The 18400-nt window shown below is 41.4% G+C and overlaps 1 protein-coding gene across 1 annotated transcript in view; it reads left to right on the forward strand.

Annotated features, from left to right (window-relative positions):
- Positions 1-18400, forward strand: part of PTGR1 (prostaglandin reductase 1) — a 284796-nt gene that overhangs the window by 84982 nt on the left and 181414 nt on the right. The window contains exons 2-3 of the mRNA XM_069240499.1: positions 5311-5426; positions 9592-9637. Of these exons, the coding sequence (XP_069096600.1) occupies positions 5321-5426; positions 9592-9637 (152 nt within the window). The 5' untranslated portion in view covers positions 5311-5320. The remainder of the gene's footprint in view (positions 1-5310; positions 5427-9591; positions 9638-18400) is intronic.

Below are 18400 nucleotides of genomic sequence, written 5' to 3' on the forward strand. Positions count from 1 at the left end.
TCTTTGCTATTTACTATGATCTCACATGAAAGTTAAATACGCCAAGTAGGGTGATCTAATTCAAAATGCATGTACACGGGGAAAGAGCTAGAGTGCTGGCCACAAGATGGCAGCACCTTTATGCAGCTCTGCAGACCAGTGCACTATCATTTGGCACTAGTCCGCCTGTGGGACAAGCTAAATGTTAAATATGCTTGCCAGAGCCCGTAATGACTCGGGTTCAAGAAAATATAAAAAATACTTTAAAAGTGTGTTCAGAATCGGCAGAGTTCAAAGCTGCATGTCCTGCACGAGGCCAACCTGAAAGAGCACAGCCTATTTTATACTTGTATTACACAAGTATAAGAGAGACTGCTACAAAATGTGCAACATTTTTCACCTGGTGCTTCCAAAATATAGATGTTTGTAACACCCAGACTATATTGTCCCTTTAGCAAATCCTCCGGCGTAAAAACGCTATGTAACTAATTAAAATCATGCACTTCACAGCTCTGTTTTCAAGTCTTTGCACTACCACTCAAAAATAATAAATTGTTGTTGTCACAAAGCTTCCATTGATTTGATCAGTTAAAGCCAGTACCCGCTCCCAAGCATCCTTTACATTTGGAGATTAACTCCAGGCAAGTAGGGGCCCTGGCTGGGCTTTGGTTTCACAGCACAGACCGATCCCTGAATGACACTCTCGGGGAAGCATTTTAACTATTGGATTTAATCGTCCTGGATGGTTGTCTTTTCCCAAAACAATAAGAAAATGCTTCGGATTTCTGGCAGAAGTGAGGCTTGGGGAATGTGTGAACCCCTTCCCTTGACTCCACACCTCCATTAGGCACCGAGCCCCACAAATTGAAGACCTCTGATCGAAGGGCTTGAGGTTGGCTTCTAGTGCCTGTTTTGAATGTGGGCATGGCCGAGGAACATGGCCTGCGCTTGAGGAAACCGAGACCGATTGGGGCAGCCATGTGTGCTGCAGCATGGCGGATGGGCATGGGCGGCAGCCTACCTGCATGCCTGATAAGCAACCAGTGCTGAAAGTACATGTATTTAAACAGCAACAGTGCACGATAAGAATGTTTTGCGGCACAGTTGGTCCACTGTGACTAGTGTCTGTGGATGTATGCAGATGGGTGGCTGGTGCATACTGAGTAGAGGCTGAGCAGCTCATTGCCAGGATGAGTACAGCGAGGGAAGCCTTTAGAACAGTAATCTCTGAGCTTTGCATAGCAAAACACAGCTTAATCCCCTTGCGAAGAACCGAGTGCACACTTTAAAAAATAAAATAAACGCACTTGTGGAGGCCTGGAGCTGTACTTGAGATACAACCGTACTTATGTACGTGCGAAGAAAGATCACTGAATATAGGGCCATATGTACGAACACATTTTCCCAAAGACACAGAATGGGTAAAACCCTTTGCTACATCTGGCCCATAATGATCTAGCTTCCAGTCAAGTGAAACGCCTAGGCAAATAAGCAAAGGCACATAGGTATGGAGCAAGTGAAGGTGAATGACCGGGAAGGTCACTAGCAAACCTGCTCAAGAAGACGTGGGTTGCCAATTATGTCATTCACGTTCGAGATGAAGAAGCTTAACTAGTTTAGAAGCAGAGGGGCTTTTGCAGAGTCCCTGTTCCTATTATATCAACCTGTACAACAGCAAATTAAACTCAAACTCTACACAGCCAACTGATTACCTAAATGACAGTATGCTGGTCTGGTTAAACTCCTCACAAAGTGAGCATCTAGGTCAGCCATTCACAACGGTGGAAATTACTGCAGTAGTCAAAAAACTCCCATCCAGCAAAATTATGTGGAACAATATAGTACCAACACAATTTTAGCAAGGGTGTTTCTGAAATTCTGGCATCCCACGTGCTGAAGCTGTTTAAAGAATTGTAGGCGAAATTATCTCTTCCCACTGCCGTGCGAGAAGCTTGTCTTATTGCATTTCTTAAACCAGGGAAATCCCTGAGAAACTGGGTTAGTATAGATCTACATCTCTAATTGTGATGTCAACAAACTTGCTAAGCCACTCGCAAAAGGATTGCTCCCACGTCTTCCTGACTTCTCTCTACCAGTTCAGGCAGCTTTTAGGACGCTCCACATTGCGCAAGTTGCGCACATCTTTGTGAAATAATCACACCCATACTTAAACTTGAATCATACAAGGGCCCTTTATTAGTTCAGATTTGTATCAACTACCTGACTTTAAATTTAAACACAACATTAAACATCGTAACAACTTTAGCAATGCATCAACTCATTGTCAAAGCATCTTTTATCATGCGCCATTCTCCACATGTACCAAGCATTTCCAAACCAATTTCTTTATACACCGACTTCATTCTTCAACTTCCATTCACTGTCCCGCTCCCAACCCCAAGTCTCTCTCTTACTCTACCCACCACCCAGCCAGTGAGACCTCCTTATCCTTCTCCAGAGCCCTTCCCCTCCCTTGTGGTCCCCCTCTCCCGCTCCCCCAGGGGTGGATACGCCCTCATCTGACTCACCATCTCCCCAACTGTTGCCTATCCCCCTTTCAAATACATCTCTGTCCTATTGTGGCATAGCTTGGACCCCACACGCCAACCCCCAAGACAAGAGAGTGGGTGGGCGGCTCACTTTTCTCTCCCTCACTGCCTGGGTAAAGGTGTAAGCAAAGAGGCTGATCTTGTGGCTCCCAGGACCTAAATACCTTTCCCTACACCTTCCTGTTTCTACCCTATCCTGTACATTTGTCCCTGTGGCCCGTTCCATCCCACAAAGACAACCGGTTTGAGACTGTCTACACCAGTCATTTCCCCTGGGTCCCCTCATTCGCACTGCTCCACCAGGTCAACCCAGAAACTACAGTGCAACCGCAGTGTTCTTGGATGCGTTAAGGGCATTTAGATCTGTGGAGTTTTCATACCTGTTCAACGTCCTACAATAGATAGAATTTCCTTCTTTCTTTGTGAACTAACTAGAAATCGTTTACACAAATCCCACTGCGTGGGTCACAATAAATGGGCTAGCCTCTTCACTAATACTGACTAAAAGAGGCACTAGGCAGGGCTGCTCACTGTCCCCTATTTTCTTGTCCTCATACTGTAAACTTTGGCTGCTAAACTACTTTAATACTATACAACATATGCCATAAAATGCGTCACACTCTATACTGATTTCCCTCTATGGTGATGACATGACTCTCTGCATAGGGGACCCTGAGATACGCTTAAATCCCATCCCCGTGGAAAACATTGGATGTGACAGTATACTGGGGATTACCATAAACTGGATCAAGTCTGTCATGTCCCCTGTGACAATCTGGGTCTGATTCACAAAGGTAAATGAAATGATGTAGGGAGGCGATGAGATGTGGTAATAACTTCCAGTTTATTTAAGTTCAGTTAAGTACACCCCAGCCGTCACAAATGCTTCTTCTTTGTATCAGATCTCCCTCTTCAACTGCCTCCTGGTTCCCCTGGAAACCCAGACTTACATCATGAGCATTATGATGTCACACATTCTATGCTTAGAATACCACAGTAACCTTACACTTCTGTGTAAGTTTACAATTTTGTGCTATTCACAAAGGCATTTAAGAGTAGTATCTTTACCAGTGTGGAGTCTCCGCACATAAAAAGACCTAGCTTTTTACGTGCGAAGAATCTGCACTCGTAAAGATACAACTGGTAATTTTTTGTGAACAGCAAATAAATTGTAACCAAAAGTGCAAGTTTACTTTGTGAATCAGGTCCCTGCTACTTCTAACTTTGTGCCGGATTTCCCGCTTAAACAGTGCGAGTTTCCAGTCAAGTATCTGGGCCTATGGATTCAAAGGGATATTCAGAAACATTCTTCTTATTACTACGATCCCAAGTGATGAGATTAGTTTGAGAGAGCAAAGAACTGCGTTCAGATGGGAAGTGCTGACCCTGCTGTTGGACTAAGGCGAATTTCTAGTGCCAGACATGGGATTATATTATCTTTGTACACAAGCGCATTTTCCTATTATTGGTACTATCCTCTGTTTATATGCGACATCTGGCGGTAGAATGCGAATAATGCACGCCCCACACCTAAATGCATGTTAATCTGCCGATCAGGGTGTGGGCATTTAATAGATTAACCCTCCACGCTATGTAATCTGGCCTGAAACAAATTTTAAAAAACAGACCCAGAGCAACCATTGATAAAGTCAATACTGGCTGGTTTTATGTTTATGTCACTTATTTGCCTCATATATCTGGATGCAATAACAGAAAGCTCAAAGAGAAATCAAAATACCAGCACAATATGGAAATCACAGAAATTTAGTTTACGTTTTAAGCCATGCATATAATTAGATACAACATGCCCCTTTTAGAGACCCTCCCCCATTTTTTTTCATCTCACTTGAATCCCTGCATACCACACCCTGCTGAATATCTGATCTGCAAGTCAGGGTTAACCTCTCGCACTGCTTAAGAAGTGGATTTCATGCATTTTGCCTGCAGCTGCTCCCAAATATACCACTTCTGGGGGTGTTTTGGGAGCACTCTTTCAGTAATGACCGTGGAGACTACAGCAGTAGATCTTGAGGTGGTGGTGCTCGACTGGATGCAATGAATTAGCACAGCCTATAGGGAACTGGTGGCACTGGCCCTCCTGTTGGCAAAGAGACCACTGTAGAGGTAGGGGCAGAGATAGAGCACTAACACAAGAAATGTGGTTGGCGAACCTGGGCCCATATTTATACATTTTTTTGGCCGAATGAACCTGAGTCTCCTGTGCACAAATGTTGGTGGGTTGGGGGTGGAGGATTGTGTAAAAATTGCTTTTCCTACAGAGGGTTGAGCCCAACTTTGGGTGACGCATTTTGCTACTTTGCTAGAATACATACTGAATGTTTGTTTCTCTTCTAGGGCCTCGGTTGCGAGTAACTTCTTAAATTATGATCCCTGTGCAGAAAGGCCTCTTTGTGCAAGGACCATAATTACATGTGCTGCAATAAAGCTTGCTTCTTTCAAATTTTACCTCAGTTAAATTTGGAAGGATAGATATGTCAAAATGTAATGGGGTAAAAAGTCAGTGGAATATTGGGACATGAAGATTTCGGGACAGAAAGACCCAAAGTCTACCTGCTACGCCCCATCTTTGGGTACAAATTTCTACTTGGTGTAGTTTATCGCATCTTGTGAATTCCGAATCCTGGAGTATATGCTTTCATTGGGTGCAATATCAAAATCCTCTGTGCTGTCGTAAGTGAAATCAAAGAATGTTCTTTTTGTAGGAGTTGTACAAAGTGCATTCTTGGTAGATATTGTGATAACATGATATTTTCTGATACAGGTTGTCCAAGATGGTGACATCAAGGTCCTGGCTGCTGATCAAGCACTTTGAAGGCTTCCCGAAACATTCTGATTTTAAACTTGTGCAAAGACAACTCCCGGAGATAAAAAATGGTGGTAAGTAGAATTATAGAATTGCTGCGCTTGCCTTTGGAATGGTAACCACCCTACATTTTTTCTTCTTATTTGATGTAGCTCTTCTTGTCTTTAAGGACTAGTGAGACTTTTTACAAATAACAGTTCTATAGTTGCAGTAGCATTTCATGCATGAGGTGTTGCACTTAAAACAATATGTTGTGTGTTAGCCAATGAAAACCAATTACAGAAACAACAATATGAATATAGCCCATGGGGACGTGTCATTGAATAGTATTAAACATCACTCTAAGGACCTACTGCAGATCCAGGAAAATGTGCATTTTGTGCATGTGCTGTTTCCAAGTAATATTTGTGCCTAACTAAATTGGGAGGCATATGTGTAAAAATGCATACACATCAACACACACACACCTGTATATATACACACACCCACCTGTGGCAGAACAACCCGCATTCACTGAAGGATGTGTTGAAACCTGTGACTGGGGCATGCCCCTTGCCTCCAATAGACCAGAGCTGCACAGGGGAAACCAAAATGGAGGCACAGAGTATGAAAGTGAGGGAAATCTAATGAAAATGTCCTTATTCAGTATTACAGACACAACACTTCACAACTCATTAAAAATATGGTAGAAAGAACATAGAATTGTATTGTCACTTCTTACGTGGAAGAGGAAGTATAATTCTTGGAACTGATGTTTACATACCCTGAAATGTACCTACACATCAGTGGGGTACCTTTGGTGATGTTGGGACAATGGCAGTAGCCTGCTGACATCAGACAGCTTTCATCACTTTATCCACATTGCTTATCAAACCAAGTGCGTAAAAGAACACCGAGGGCATGTTTTGAAACTCACAAAACTCCCAACAGTGGGCACGCTTAAATATACAGAAATTGATGTACTCATCTGTGTGTGGCTCTCTATAAATGAGTGATGTTTTTCTTTTGTGAAAGGTCTGTCTATCTACAGTTTTTATTGAGGTGCAAAAGTACCATACATTTCCATTGTCCTCCAATCTGAAAATGTTTCTCTGTCGAGAAATTTCTCTACCCTTTCTCTACCCTTTGTAAATATGGGCTATTGTACTTTTTCACACATTGCTAACACAGCTTTACCCTTCTTTTCATTAGCTGTAAATGTGGTTGAAAATCCACTGGAAATGTTTGTAAGTGCACCAAAATTATAACGTCACGGATGATTATTACATTCTCACTTTCTGTGTCCCCTGTGTGGTGCATGCATTGTGTGTATGAGTGAATCACAGTAATGAGGCTTGCAGGATTTTTTTTAGATGCTCCTAGCCTGTTTCTGTGTACAAACAGAGGTGAGGTTGTTTTCCCAGACAGTGGATATGTATTACTGTCATTCTTGAAGATAGAAAGAGGAGACCTAGGCTGAAGTGGGGAAAGAGAAGACATGTCTCCTTTAGAAATTCAATAAGGCCTTTTGCTGAGAGAAAGCTACATAATCTTCCTGTAGCATGATCATTTGGTAGATGGCAGGGGTGAAGGTTGGGACTGCAGACTCTATTGTTAAGGTGAAAGGGACCCCTGTAGGTGAGACTTGCAGGAAGATCTCACATCTTTGCATCACTTTAATGGGTACTCCTGGCTGGAGACAACCATGATGTGAGGAGCAACCCTCTATACAATGACTATTTCAGAGAAGCCTGAGAGGACACATGAAAGAAAAAACACCACAAACTGGCTCTGATAACAAAAAGAATCCTCACTCCTTGTCTGCTTTAACTGTATACAATTGGGAGCCACTGACCCAATTGTTTTTCCGGGTCCACATTCTCTTTGACTAAGGAAGGCAGTGCTCCAAAGAGTACTCAGATGGCTGCTGTGTAAACAGAGCTGGTGTGGAGCTGCCAACTTTGCATCAGGTCTGATTGTCCAGATCGAGCCACAAGCACATTGACCTTGCAGATGTGGGGATCCATTCACATAGAATGACTGAGGAGAGCTATCTGAGTGCTCTAGGGAATGTGAGCCCTGATATTTTTCTGTGACAAATGTCTGGTAAATTCTGATATTCACATTGCGGTGCAGTAAGCATTAAAAGCTGCATGTTATTCACCATAGAAATGGAAAAATTCTAATTGGGTAGTATTTATTGCACCAAATAAATTCTGGCCAAGTAAAGCTGGATTTTATCAATTACGATAAAAATAGGACTAATTACTGGCCAACTCGTAATGAGGTCACTAGTCCAAGCCAGATAAAGGTTACTTGGCAAATACAATTGTAAAGACTAATCGTGATCTAAACCGTGATCTAAATTGATAACTTCACTTTGTTGCCACAGGATGGCTCTGAATTTGTATGCCCTGTCAGAAACCCTTTCAGAGGGGCACAGGGCTGCCGTAAGGGCTAAATCCTTTTTCTCTGTATGTCCTGAAGCCTAACATACTATGGATTCCAAGCAAATGGGCCAAGTACTCCTGCACTAACTCTCAGTAGTAACATGGTCAAGCAACCCACGGCTTGCTTAGTGGGAGGTGTAGACTGAATAGTGAACGTGGGCTCACGCCTCAAAATGTGTGCGGCAGGAGCAGTAAATCATTGTCTAGCCAAATATTCATTTTTATGAAAAAATAAAAGTATTTTATTTCTACCACTAACCAACACGATAGAAAAATATGACATTCATAAACAATCACACAGTCACCCCTGAGGTTGGGGCTCTAATGTTTTCTTGGTGTTTCCCTGTTCCACTCCCTTCTCGCTCTTGCAATAGTGGATATTCCCCATTTACTATTGGTAACATCCAGGCTAAGCCACAGTAGTACTAGTCTTAAGAGTTCCCTTTGACACTAATTTAAAGTCAACAGCGTTTCAGTGCCACAGCACTAACTAGCATCAAGTTCCCCTGGGACTGACAGGCCCGAAATCAGTCTTACCCACACTGGCTATAAACTGAGGTGGATGAACATTTTTTTTGTAAAGTTTCATGAAGATTCATTAAACAGCGCCAGAGTTATTAGCACACTAAAAAATATGTTCCCGGTAGTTACTAGGTCCTAACTATAACTACACATTGGATACATGCTAGTTGCACTGCACATCTCAAAAAGCCTGCAGCACCCAACAATTGACTTAACTGGAGCCATATGACATCTGTGAATGTGCATGCAGTAATGTGCTCTACTGGATATTATTGATGCACTGCAGCCCTCTACTGTCATTTGTTTCTTGTTGCATAATGGCCTATCTTTTCCAAATCCTTGATAAGGAAAAGGTTAGGGTTTAGTGTCACCCCAAAAGACTCCTATTGTAGCTGCTGAACTTTTTTCTTCATTTTAACTGTTTATCACTGTACAGATAAGGGGGTATTTATCCATCTCTAAGCTATAGATCCTAATCTTCATTTTAACTGTTTATCGCCGTACAGATAAGGGGGTATTATCTATCTCTAAGCTACAGTGACTATTTTACCTATAGCTGTATATTTTCATTGCATTTTTAATTAAAATTACATATTTTACTTACATTTATAACAAAATTGTAAATTATTTATTTAATACTATAGCATTGTAAGGATGGTTGTTGCAACAAAATAACACATTCTTTTCTGAGGCATGCCTTGCTGCTCAGGCCAAGCTACCAAATGTGAGCTATGGCTAAACTTCTTGAGACCAGATTATCTTTGCGGCTACTGCTTCTTCATCAGTGCAGGAATACGTTTAAGCTCACTTCATGGCTGCATCCCCTCTCTCACATAGTCCAGGCAGATTTGACCAACTCTTCTTTTGGAAGTAGTAATAATAATATTATTCTTAATATTATTAATAATAATAATAAGAAGAAGAAGAAGAAGAATAAGAATAAGAATACCTGTATCACTCTTCCTCCTCTAACTACTACTAACAGTAACTTGGTTTTTAATTCGGCATGTCTATCATTTCTAGGGGCTGTAAATAGCATGAGTTACTATTACATTATGTATTGATACTTCACACACGAAATCTATGCAAAGTCCTGGGCAACAAGTGTCACATCTGTGCAATAGATCTGTAAAAGCGTTGTACGCTGCTGTGACATCTCACAATTGGAAAATTTATTTTAGGCCACCTGCAATGCGTCTGGCCCATTTGTATAGATAACTGTTTTACCCTTTCTCCAAACACCAGTCGTTCTGTAATAATGTCCTGTGCTGTTTCATTTTCTTCACAGAGGTGCTGCTTGAAGCTCAGTTTTTCAGTGTTGATCCATATATGAGGTAAGACCATTTTACTTAATGGAGTAAAACATCTATTTGTATTTCTATGTTTATTGAGTCGTCCTTCCACTTGAAGGCTTGCACAATGTGAAAATAAAGTGGTTCTTAGTTAATTGCTTCTGCAGTGCAAATGTTCATGCCATAGGTATCTTAGTAATAGAAATCAAAGGTATAAAAATAAACTGATCCCCTCCAACAGTGAGAAACAGGAGGTGTGGAGTAACTGTAAACATGAGGAACATGAGGGTGGCTAAAAAAACTTAAAGCACCTTAAATTTCTTTGGAATTGCCCTAACGCATATCGATCTTTGAGACAAGGATTAGGACATTCTAAAGTTTAAGAGTAGCCACTCTAAATGCACTAACCACTCACACACCTGCTAAAAATTTAAGGGCATATTTACAAGGAGCTTGCGCCTCTGGTGCTTCATTTTTTTTGATGCAGCGATGGTGCATTGAGTGCTCCATATTTACAGAGTGATGCAGTTGGCTTAATGCGTCACCTTTTTCTGTCCTGCATAATTTATTTTCTGCTCTGTAACCGGCTGCATCAAGTTACGTTAATCATATACAAGATAGGCATTGCCTCTTAAAAATAAAACATGTAGAACTGATGCATCCATATATTCAAGTTTTCAGGAAAGTGGCGCATCATTGGCAAATGATGTGCAGAGTCCAAAATGTGTCAACATGCCTACACCTCCTTAACCGAGGTGTAAAAATGACCCAATGGTTTTTAAATGGGAATCTGACTATCTGAAGTCACGTTACACACTGGAATATGTCTTTATTTCACTTCCCCTTTACTAGTAGTGGGCCTACACATGTGACAATCATGTTGTAGGACCCCTTGACCAAACTGGGACCATGGCACCTATGATTTCATCTCATCATCCCCTGCAGCAAAGAAATGTGACGTTGTGTACGTTTTATAAGGGACAGGCCAAGATTGTCACTTCTCCATGGAGGAAGGGGTCCTCAAGTCTAGGCCTGTGTACTGCAAAAGACAACAGGTAAGTACACAGATAAGGTAGGTAAAACATGTATTGCCACTTACCATTCCAACATGTAGTTGTATTCACTTACATTACGCTGTTACTCACTGTCACACATACTCAGGTTCCTACATACACATTAATACACTATGCCCACTGTAATGTGCACGTAGACATACTGCATACATAACCTACTACATCCAGGACAAATGTAAAAGTGTAGAAGGTGATATTCTACCATTTTACAGTCTTTTACATTGTTTCAAAAACATTAGGCTACTTATGTCAATTAAAAGTGACGCAGCACCTCTGAGTTATGACGCATCGCTGAAGTTGGGTCAGTTCTGAGGCCAGCTTCAACGATATGCCACTTTAAAGGCTGAATTGTTACGGCAAAGTTCCTACAAATGCTTCAGAATTTCTAACGCACCTTGGGTCCTTGCACCATGATGCCTGATATTGTAAATATGGCTCACCCATTGTGTCGTATCGGATTTCTGTGCATCATAACTAGTTTTGATGGATCGCTGCTGCAACACAGAGATGCATAATTTCTTGTAAATATAACCCTTAGGACATTAGGCAAAGCCAAAATACCCAGTCTTAGGAGCAGTTTCTTATTCAGAAACCCCAATCCAATCTTATAAGTGCACAATACAGATGATTTTACTTTATTTTAGTTGTTTTTCCATTTTTATTTGAGAATTTTTTTAAACTACAACTTAAAGAAAAACATACAGCGTACAATTAACAAATATCCTCAAAGGGCAAGCCTGTCGTCAACATTAAACCATGTAGAAAAAAATAACAAACTACAGAGCTAAAATGCAAATGAAATACAGTAGTGTGAGAAATATAAATGAGGGAAGGCTGTCACAATATAATAGTTAAAGGCATGCAAAATTGTCCACGCTAGTCATTTGAACCAAAAACACTGCACAGAATTTCCTACCAGTAATGAGTTGGGTCTTTAGCCAAACTTCTTCTGCTAAAATTAGATGTCCTATCACAGTTGAATGTTTTTGGGTTTTTTTCTTAGCTTTTCAGGCAGCACATTGTATGGTACAGATGAAGGTGTACCCTCAAACTTGCATCGACCGACCTATTTACTCTGGTCCAGATTTACAAAGACTTTGCTTCTGGTGAAGCAAATGGCGATTTGCATTGCTTTGTAACCAAATTGCATCGAAGAGGCGTTCTGTGGGTGCTGCGTTGGGCATTCCCGTGCATTCACCAATGGATTTTGTTGCAAAACTATACCCACAAAGGCGTGTAGACATTGATTTGCGCCAAAGTCCTGTGCTTCCCAGAGGCTAATGTAACCAGGAGAAATATTTGTTTTTCTCTTTGCATGTGCGCTGTACCGTGCAGAGCACTTAAACAGACGATATTGCTTTTCAGCCTAGTTTTTATGCCGAAAGAGACCTCCTGCTCACACATAAACTTTGCTGACAACAACACAGCACAGACACCCTTCCACTAAGGCACCAGGGTGGATGCATTGGTGCATGGCTGCAGGAATTGCACCTGTGTAGGAACAGAGCAGAGCTGCAACACTTCACTGTAGACATGTCAAAGTTATGTTCTCTTCATTTGACGTGAATTAGCAAAGCATCTTTGCTTTTTTTTCAAGCGTTGTTTCGAAGCTTTGTAATTATGGGTCACTGTGTTTTCCCTTTGTCGATGAGGCACGTTAGGTTTCAGGTTCCTCAGTATGATTGCACCTTACTCATGCCTCAGCCTAAACTCTGGTTCATTCATGTTTCAGTCTTACATATTTCCTTAACTGGTGCTCCATTACTTAAAGATCTACACCTTACTTACTTCCTGGAAGTGAAAGTACATTGTAATTTAAAAGGCAGATGACAAGCAGTGCTGTATCATCTGTTTATCCAGCTTCATTGCCCGTAAGGTTATTGAAGCATGCTGTAACATCTCCCTTCCAGAAAGCTTGGAAGTCATAGCCCTGAACCAATGGAGCAACCTATCCCTCGGTTGGTGACAGTGCAACACGTTTTAGAAACTGTTTTTCAAACAGATGTTTCCAGGCTGAGTGGATGGTGTCAAGAGGGGTAAGTATTGTATTTTCAGTGCAAACTGAGCATCTGCCCATAAACGGTTTAATTTTAATAAGGTTTTTTCAAATGTTTCTACTTTTGTAGCTGTGCCTCAGCTATTTTTAACTTTTGGCTTCTGAGGACAGTGGCTGTACCAAGTGGTTGCTCCCTTACCAGAAGCATTATCTGAGTCTCTTACCTCTTGAATTGTTCCACAGTACTTAGTCAGGACCACCTAACTAGGGTAACGTTCTCTGAATGTCTTTAATGGAAGCAAAAATAATGATTCATGAAGGTATTTTCTTCATGAATTGAACTCTTTAAATGAAGGATTACCTCACTGAAAACTGGCTAGTATTTTACTGTTAGCTGAAGACTGAAATTTAAATTAACGACGCAGGCTTTTAAATCTCCCATAATGCTATTTTCCAGGACACAGCAGGACCAGTGCATGGCTCTGTGAAAAGGCAAAATAACACTGTCCTTCAAAGCCTTGTTGCTGAAAGCTACTATAGATGTGAGCAGTGTCAAAATGAAAGCAATAGGTGTGTAGGGGAAAGGAGAGCCTGCACTTGCTGGCTAAATACAAGTAGGCACAACATCCAGGATACAACTGGGAAAGTAAGGAACCCTGCAGGACTGACTTAGTCTTTCATTTTTCCAAGGTTAATAAAACGACCAACAATGAGTTGAGTAATACAAACATCAGTCATTCACAGTGCCATAACATGACAATTTGTAGGTACAAGACACTATATAAAAAATCAAGGTATTATTAATATTACCATTTTATTGACTAGGAGAAAGCAATTCAGGAAGTGCAAGAATAATGTATTTCCCTATAGTAAATTCGACTTATTTCCTTCTCCTAAGTCACTACTTATCTCTGTCAGTATCTGAATGCCTTATAACAATTTTTATCATGGTTATTATGATCTTAGGTATTATTCTTAGTACTCTTATCATTATTATTATTACCAATATTGACAATAACAATAATAATACTGCTTTTACAACCATTCCTACTATTACTACGAATAATAGTAGTAGTAGTAACAATAATAATCATTATCATCGTCATCATCATGGTTAAAGACATTGTAGTCAGATTTTGTCCATGCAAATCTAGGTGAAATATACAAACCTTTCATGCTGAAAATAGTGACCCCCGGGCTTTAAAGAATGTTTAAAATGAAATGAGGAACATTTCAGTAAAGTCAGTAAAGAGAGAACGTTACATACAAAGGATATCTTAAATAAAGCATTTGACTGCGATGGCCTTTCAAGTATCAGCCAGGGTCACTTAAGCTGTCAAGGGGTTCTCTAAAGTGTCAGTTGCAGCATCCGCCATTTATATCCGTCCCTATCTTCCCATATAGCAGATGCTCATCATTTATAGCTAGCGCTCCAGCCAAACGATGGCGAAAATCTGACTATTTTTGGTCACGCGGCTCTGCAGGCTGATGTCACACACTGGCAGGGCTTATTCCCTTCAGGCTGAGGTGTAAAAGAATGACGTTCTGTTTACTGTCTACAAACAAAGACAGATTTAAAAAAAGATATTCTAAGGTCAGTCTCGCTGTGAAATCAGTGTCCTGAGAAGCAGGGGCGGTGTCGGTAATAAAAATACATAGGTCTGCAGCTCACAGCAGATGCCAACGGAGATGGCAACGGTGACCAACACTTTATAGACCGTGCACCCCTAAAAGAATAAAACAATCCGCAAAGTCCTCATACATGCACACATCCATGTGCATAGTGCCCTCTAGGAGTACATAACAAGATCTAGCCGGCGCTATTGAACACAATCCTTCATTAAACAATGCATTCATTACTTAATTCTAACCTGGCTCGTCTATCTGATATGTGTCCTTGAAACAACACGAAGAATATGTAAGTGCAAAGTCCACAGAACACTACTACGAACAAGCATCTCAGCATTGTCAAGGATTCCAAAAGCATTTCTGCACTATACGGATGGTTTAAACGAGCTATCCAGATGTATGTAGCATAACAGATTTCAAAACAGACGCCTTCAGCCTGGACACATTTGCTACCCACAGACGTTACTTTGATGATGTCTTTTAAACTTTCAAATTGCATGCTTTGTTCCGTCGTTTAAAGTGAAGCTCGTTTTTTTTAAAAAAAAAAACGTATCCTGGAAGTACGGTGAGATATACTTCCCAAATAAATAACATCTGTAAAAATATATGCACACATGGTCATAATATGTAACACACTACGTGCGTCAGCTGCTAAATATATGCGTAGTTCCTTTAATGGGCACTGTGGAGTTTGCTACGTATGCTGCAACGTTTTCTTCTCAGTAGTGAACTGTAGTTTTCCTGATTTCATGTTCTTAGAGCTCTTGTGCAGACAAAGTTAAAATTTGCAGGAATACCAGCAGAAAAGAAATACAACAAACAATTTCTCAAGACTGAAAAGAACACACAACACTACACCGCAACGATCTGTTCATAGTAACAGCGGCTACAAGAGGAGGCAGTGAGAAAAGTAAACAAATGGCAGAGTATGGCCGGCACATAAGTTCCCCGTATTGTAAATACCTTAGCAGAACAATAACCAGGGACAAGCAGATGAGGGACGAAGGAACCGATACCTGTGGGGTGGAGAGAAATGGGACGGGGTGGTGGGGGTAAGAGAAGGGTCAGGGGCGAGGGCAGAGATGTAACGACAAGGGCAGTGGATTGGGGGAAAAGAAGCAACATAAAGCGGTATATCATAGAGACAATGAAAACACAAGCACTCCTATGGAGTGCTTGAAAACAAAGAAACAAGTAGGTCCAAAAAACGGAGCAGTAGAAGGACACAAGTGCCTAGCCCATGCTCCAGGAGATGGGTAAGCTCAAGAGGCGATATGACGCACTCATGCCATGGCAAGCAGAAAAGAAGACAAGCATTTACAATGCAACGGGTCTCGTGTTTGCTCATGTTAGAGCTGATCGCGTTGTAAACTCTTAACCCGACTTTTCACCTATCGGGCAAAAGTGCATTTATGTACATAACCCGAAAAAGTGAAATCAAGTATGTAAAGCGCTCGACTTCTGCCAAGCGAGATCGCGCTTGTAAATTAGAGAAAAAAAGTCCACAAGCCCGATGGAAAACAGCGAGCCTCGCATGTTTTCTGTACTTGGTCGCTGCGCTCGAGGAGGGCTTGCCACCGGAAAAGGCATGACATATGGGTGCCTTCGACTAATGAAAGCATGCAGATTTTATTAGGGAAGCCCACAAACCAATAACAAGCATTTATAATGCAACGGGTCTCGCGTTTGCTCGTGTTAGAGCTGATAGCGTTGTAAACTCCTAACCCGACTTTTCACTGGTAATGAAACCTATTGGTGAAAGTGCATTTATGTACTAACCGGAAAAAGTGCAATAAACTGTGAAACAGGGACGATATTATGTAAAGCGCTCGACTTCTGCCAAGCGAGATCGCGCTGGGAAAAGAGAGAAAAAGTAGTCTACAGGCTGGACAGAAAACAGCGAGCCTCGCATGTTTTCTGTACTTGGTCGATGCGCTCGAGGAGGGCTATCCACCGGAAAAGGCATGACATATGCATGCCTTCCACTAATAAAATCAAGCAGATTCTAACAGGCAAGCCCACAAGCCAATGACAAACACTGACGTGACGTGGACAGGGCTCCGAGCCCTTTTGAATTACAAAAGCGTCTCGCTTAGCGAAACGCATGCGCAAGCGCATATGACACAGGCTCAACCCTAAAAATACTGCTATGATGTGGTAAGCTTTTGTTTTATTACTTTAAGCCATGTTGGACAGCAGCTCACCTTGCTGTGTTACGGTTATGAACATTGACAAAGGCACTAGATATTTCATAGGGCTTAAGTGAAGCTTATTAGTTTTTCCAATGCTTGTTGAGAATGAAATTACATGTTCAGTTACCTGTAGTGCTGGCGTCATGGTGCTCTGAGCCTGAATAGGAAGTCTGCTTCAGTGTTGGGCAAGGGCAAAATAGTACAGCGAAATACAAAGTTTGAGTCTAGGTGTCCGCTCAACATCCTGTGATGCTGGGCAAATCACAAAAGTGCCCTAAAAAATACATTTAAAAAAATGTGTCCTTGTGGAATGCAACTGGTGCTCACATAAAGAGCTCCAACTCATTTAGCTCGAGTACAGCAAAAAGATGGATTTGGGTGAAACCACAAAAGCAGGCGGGATTGCAGACGAGGACTGCAGACCCATGGAGAGGACTGTGTATATATGCATTGGTACATTGTTTGTGATGATAAAGTAAGCACATTGCAAGCATTGTGACTATAAACATGTAAAGATGTGGCATGATAGAAAGAACTGCCGACTTGGGGAACCAGTTTCAAGTCTCTGGGTCGGTTCAACATCCTGTGATCCTGGGCAAATCACGTAATCTTCCCAGTGCTTTAAAAAGGAAACAAACAAATGCGTCTTTGCGTAATGTAAGTGATGCTCATATAAATCGCTCTAATACTTGCAGGTCAAGTTGAGAGGGTGAGAGGTTGGGTGAAACCAGGTGATGTCACCAACTGACGTCCGAATGGACTAGTGAACCAATGAAAAAATTGAAAACTACAGCTTGTGCCAGGCACCCACCATCTTAAAGCAATCACCAAAAGTCTGCAATATGTATAATTAAATATTTCAACTCCATTGTTAGTATGCCTTGCTTTCTAAAAGCTCAAATATGATTTAAAATGTTAATTCAGCCAAAATAAATAAATAATCAAAAACAAATGGAGTACTGCCCATACAATATTTAAAGAAAATTATGAAATTATAGTCATGTTTTGTGTTTCAATAAGGTACGACACGGACAACATTTTCAGCTACGGAGGTCTGAATCCAGACGATGCTGCCAACAAAGGCAAGGCATTATCAGATTGGAGAGTGATGAATTAATCGATAGTAAAACACTGGCCGGCTCTCAAAGTCCCATGCAACTTTCTTAGGACGTGAATATAGCTATGAATGAGTGTATATTGTCTATTGTGGTTCACTGTACGGGTGAGATTCGTTTTTTTTCTGTGCACTTCTTAAAAAATGTTTTGGCTAGCCATCAATATACAAACACGGAAAACAGAATTAGTTCCGATGTCCCTTACAGTGATCTTAGAGCCAGGGGGATAGTAATCGCTGGTGTAGCAAGTGCAGTGGCACCAAGGCCAAGAGGACTGAGGGTGCCACGGAACGCAAAGCATTGGTGTAGTTTACGAACCAAACAGCAGCTGGTGCTGTAGTTCCCACTTGCACTGGGAATCGTGACACCATTGCTAAGCCACAGGGCAGGCTACACTTGTCAATGCAACCTCAGAAACCTGATCGCAAATGTGAGCCGTATATAATCTGTGGTGTCAGTTAGTTAGCACGGCACATACCCTCCAAAGTTTCACATCATCATATTAAATGTAGGTCCTTGAGATGCAAGTTTACGTTAAAAATCTACATACCTGGAGATTAACAAAATAGGGCAAGAGTTACATTGACTTGCACTCCCTCAGGACCACAACATGTCTTCACATGAAATGTTTTGCGAGCCAGGGCTCTCTGCAGGGCTCTGCGTGTCGGTATGTGGAAATAAACTCCTGTTTGCCTGTAACTGAGATGCAGCCACGCCTTCCTCAGGAGAGTCAAAAACATCGAAAGGCAGTAGTAAGCGGCTGCTTCTAATTTCAATGAAGTGAACTTTGTCAACTGCAC

The sequence above is a fragment of the Pleurodeles waltl genome, chromosome 1_2, assembly GCF_031143425.1.
Source record: "Pleurodeles waltl isolate 20211129_DDA chromosome 1_2, aPleWal1.hap1.20221129, whole genome shotgun sequence".
Taxonomy (NCBI): Eukaryota; Metazoa; Chordata; class Amphibia; order Caudata; family Salamandridae; genus Pleurodeles; species Pleurodeles waltl.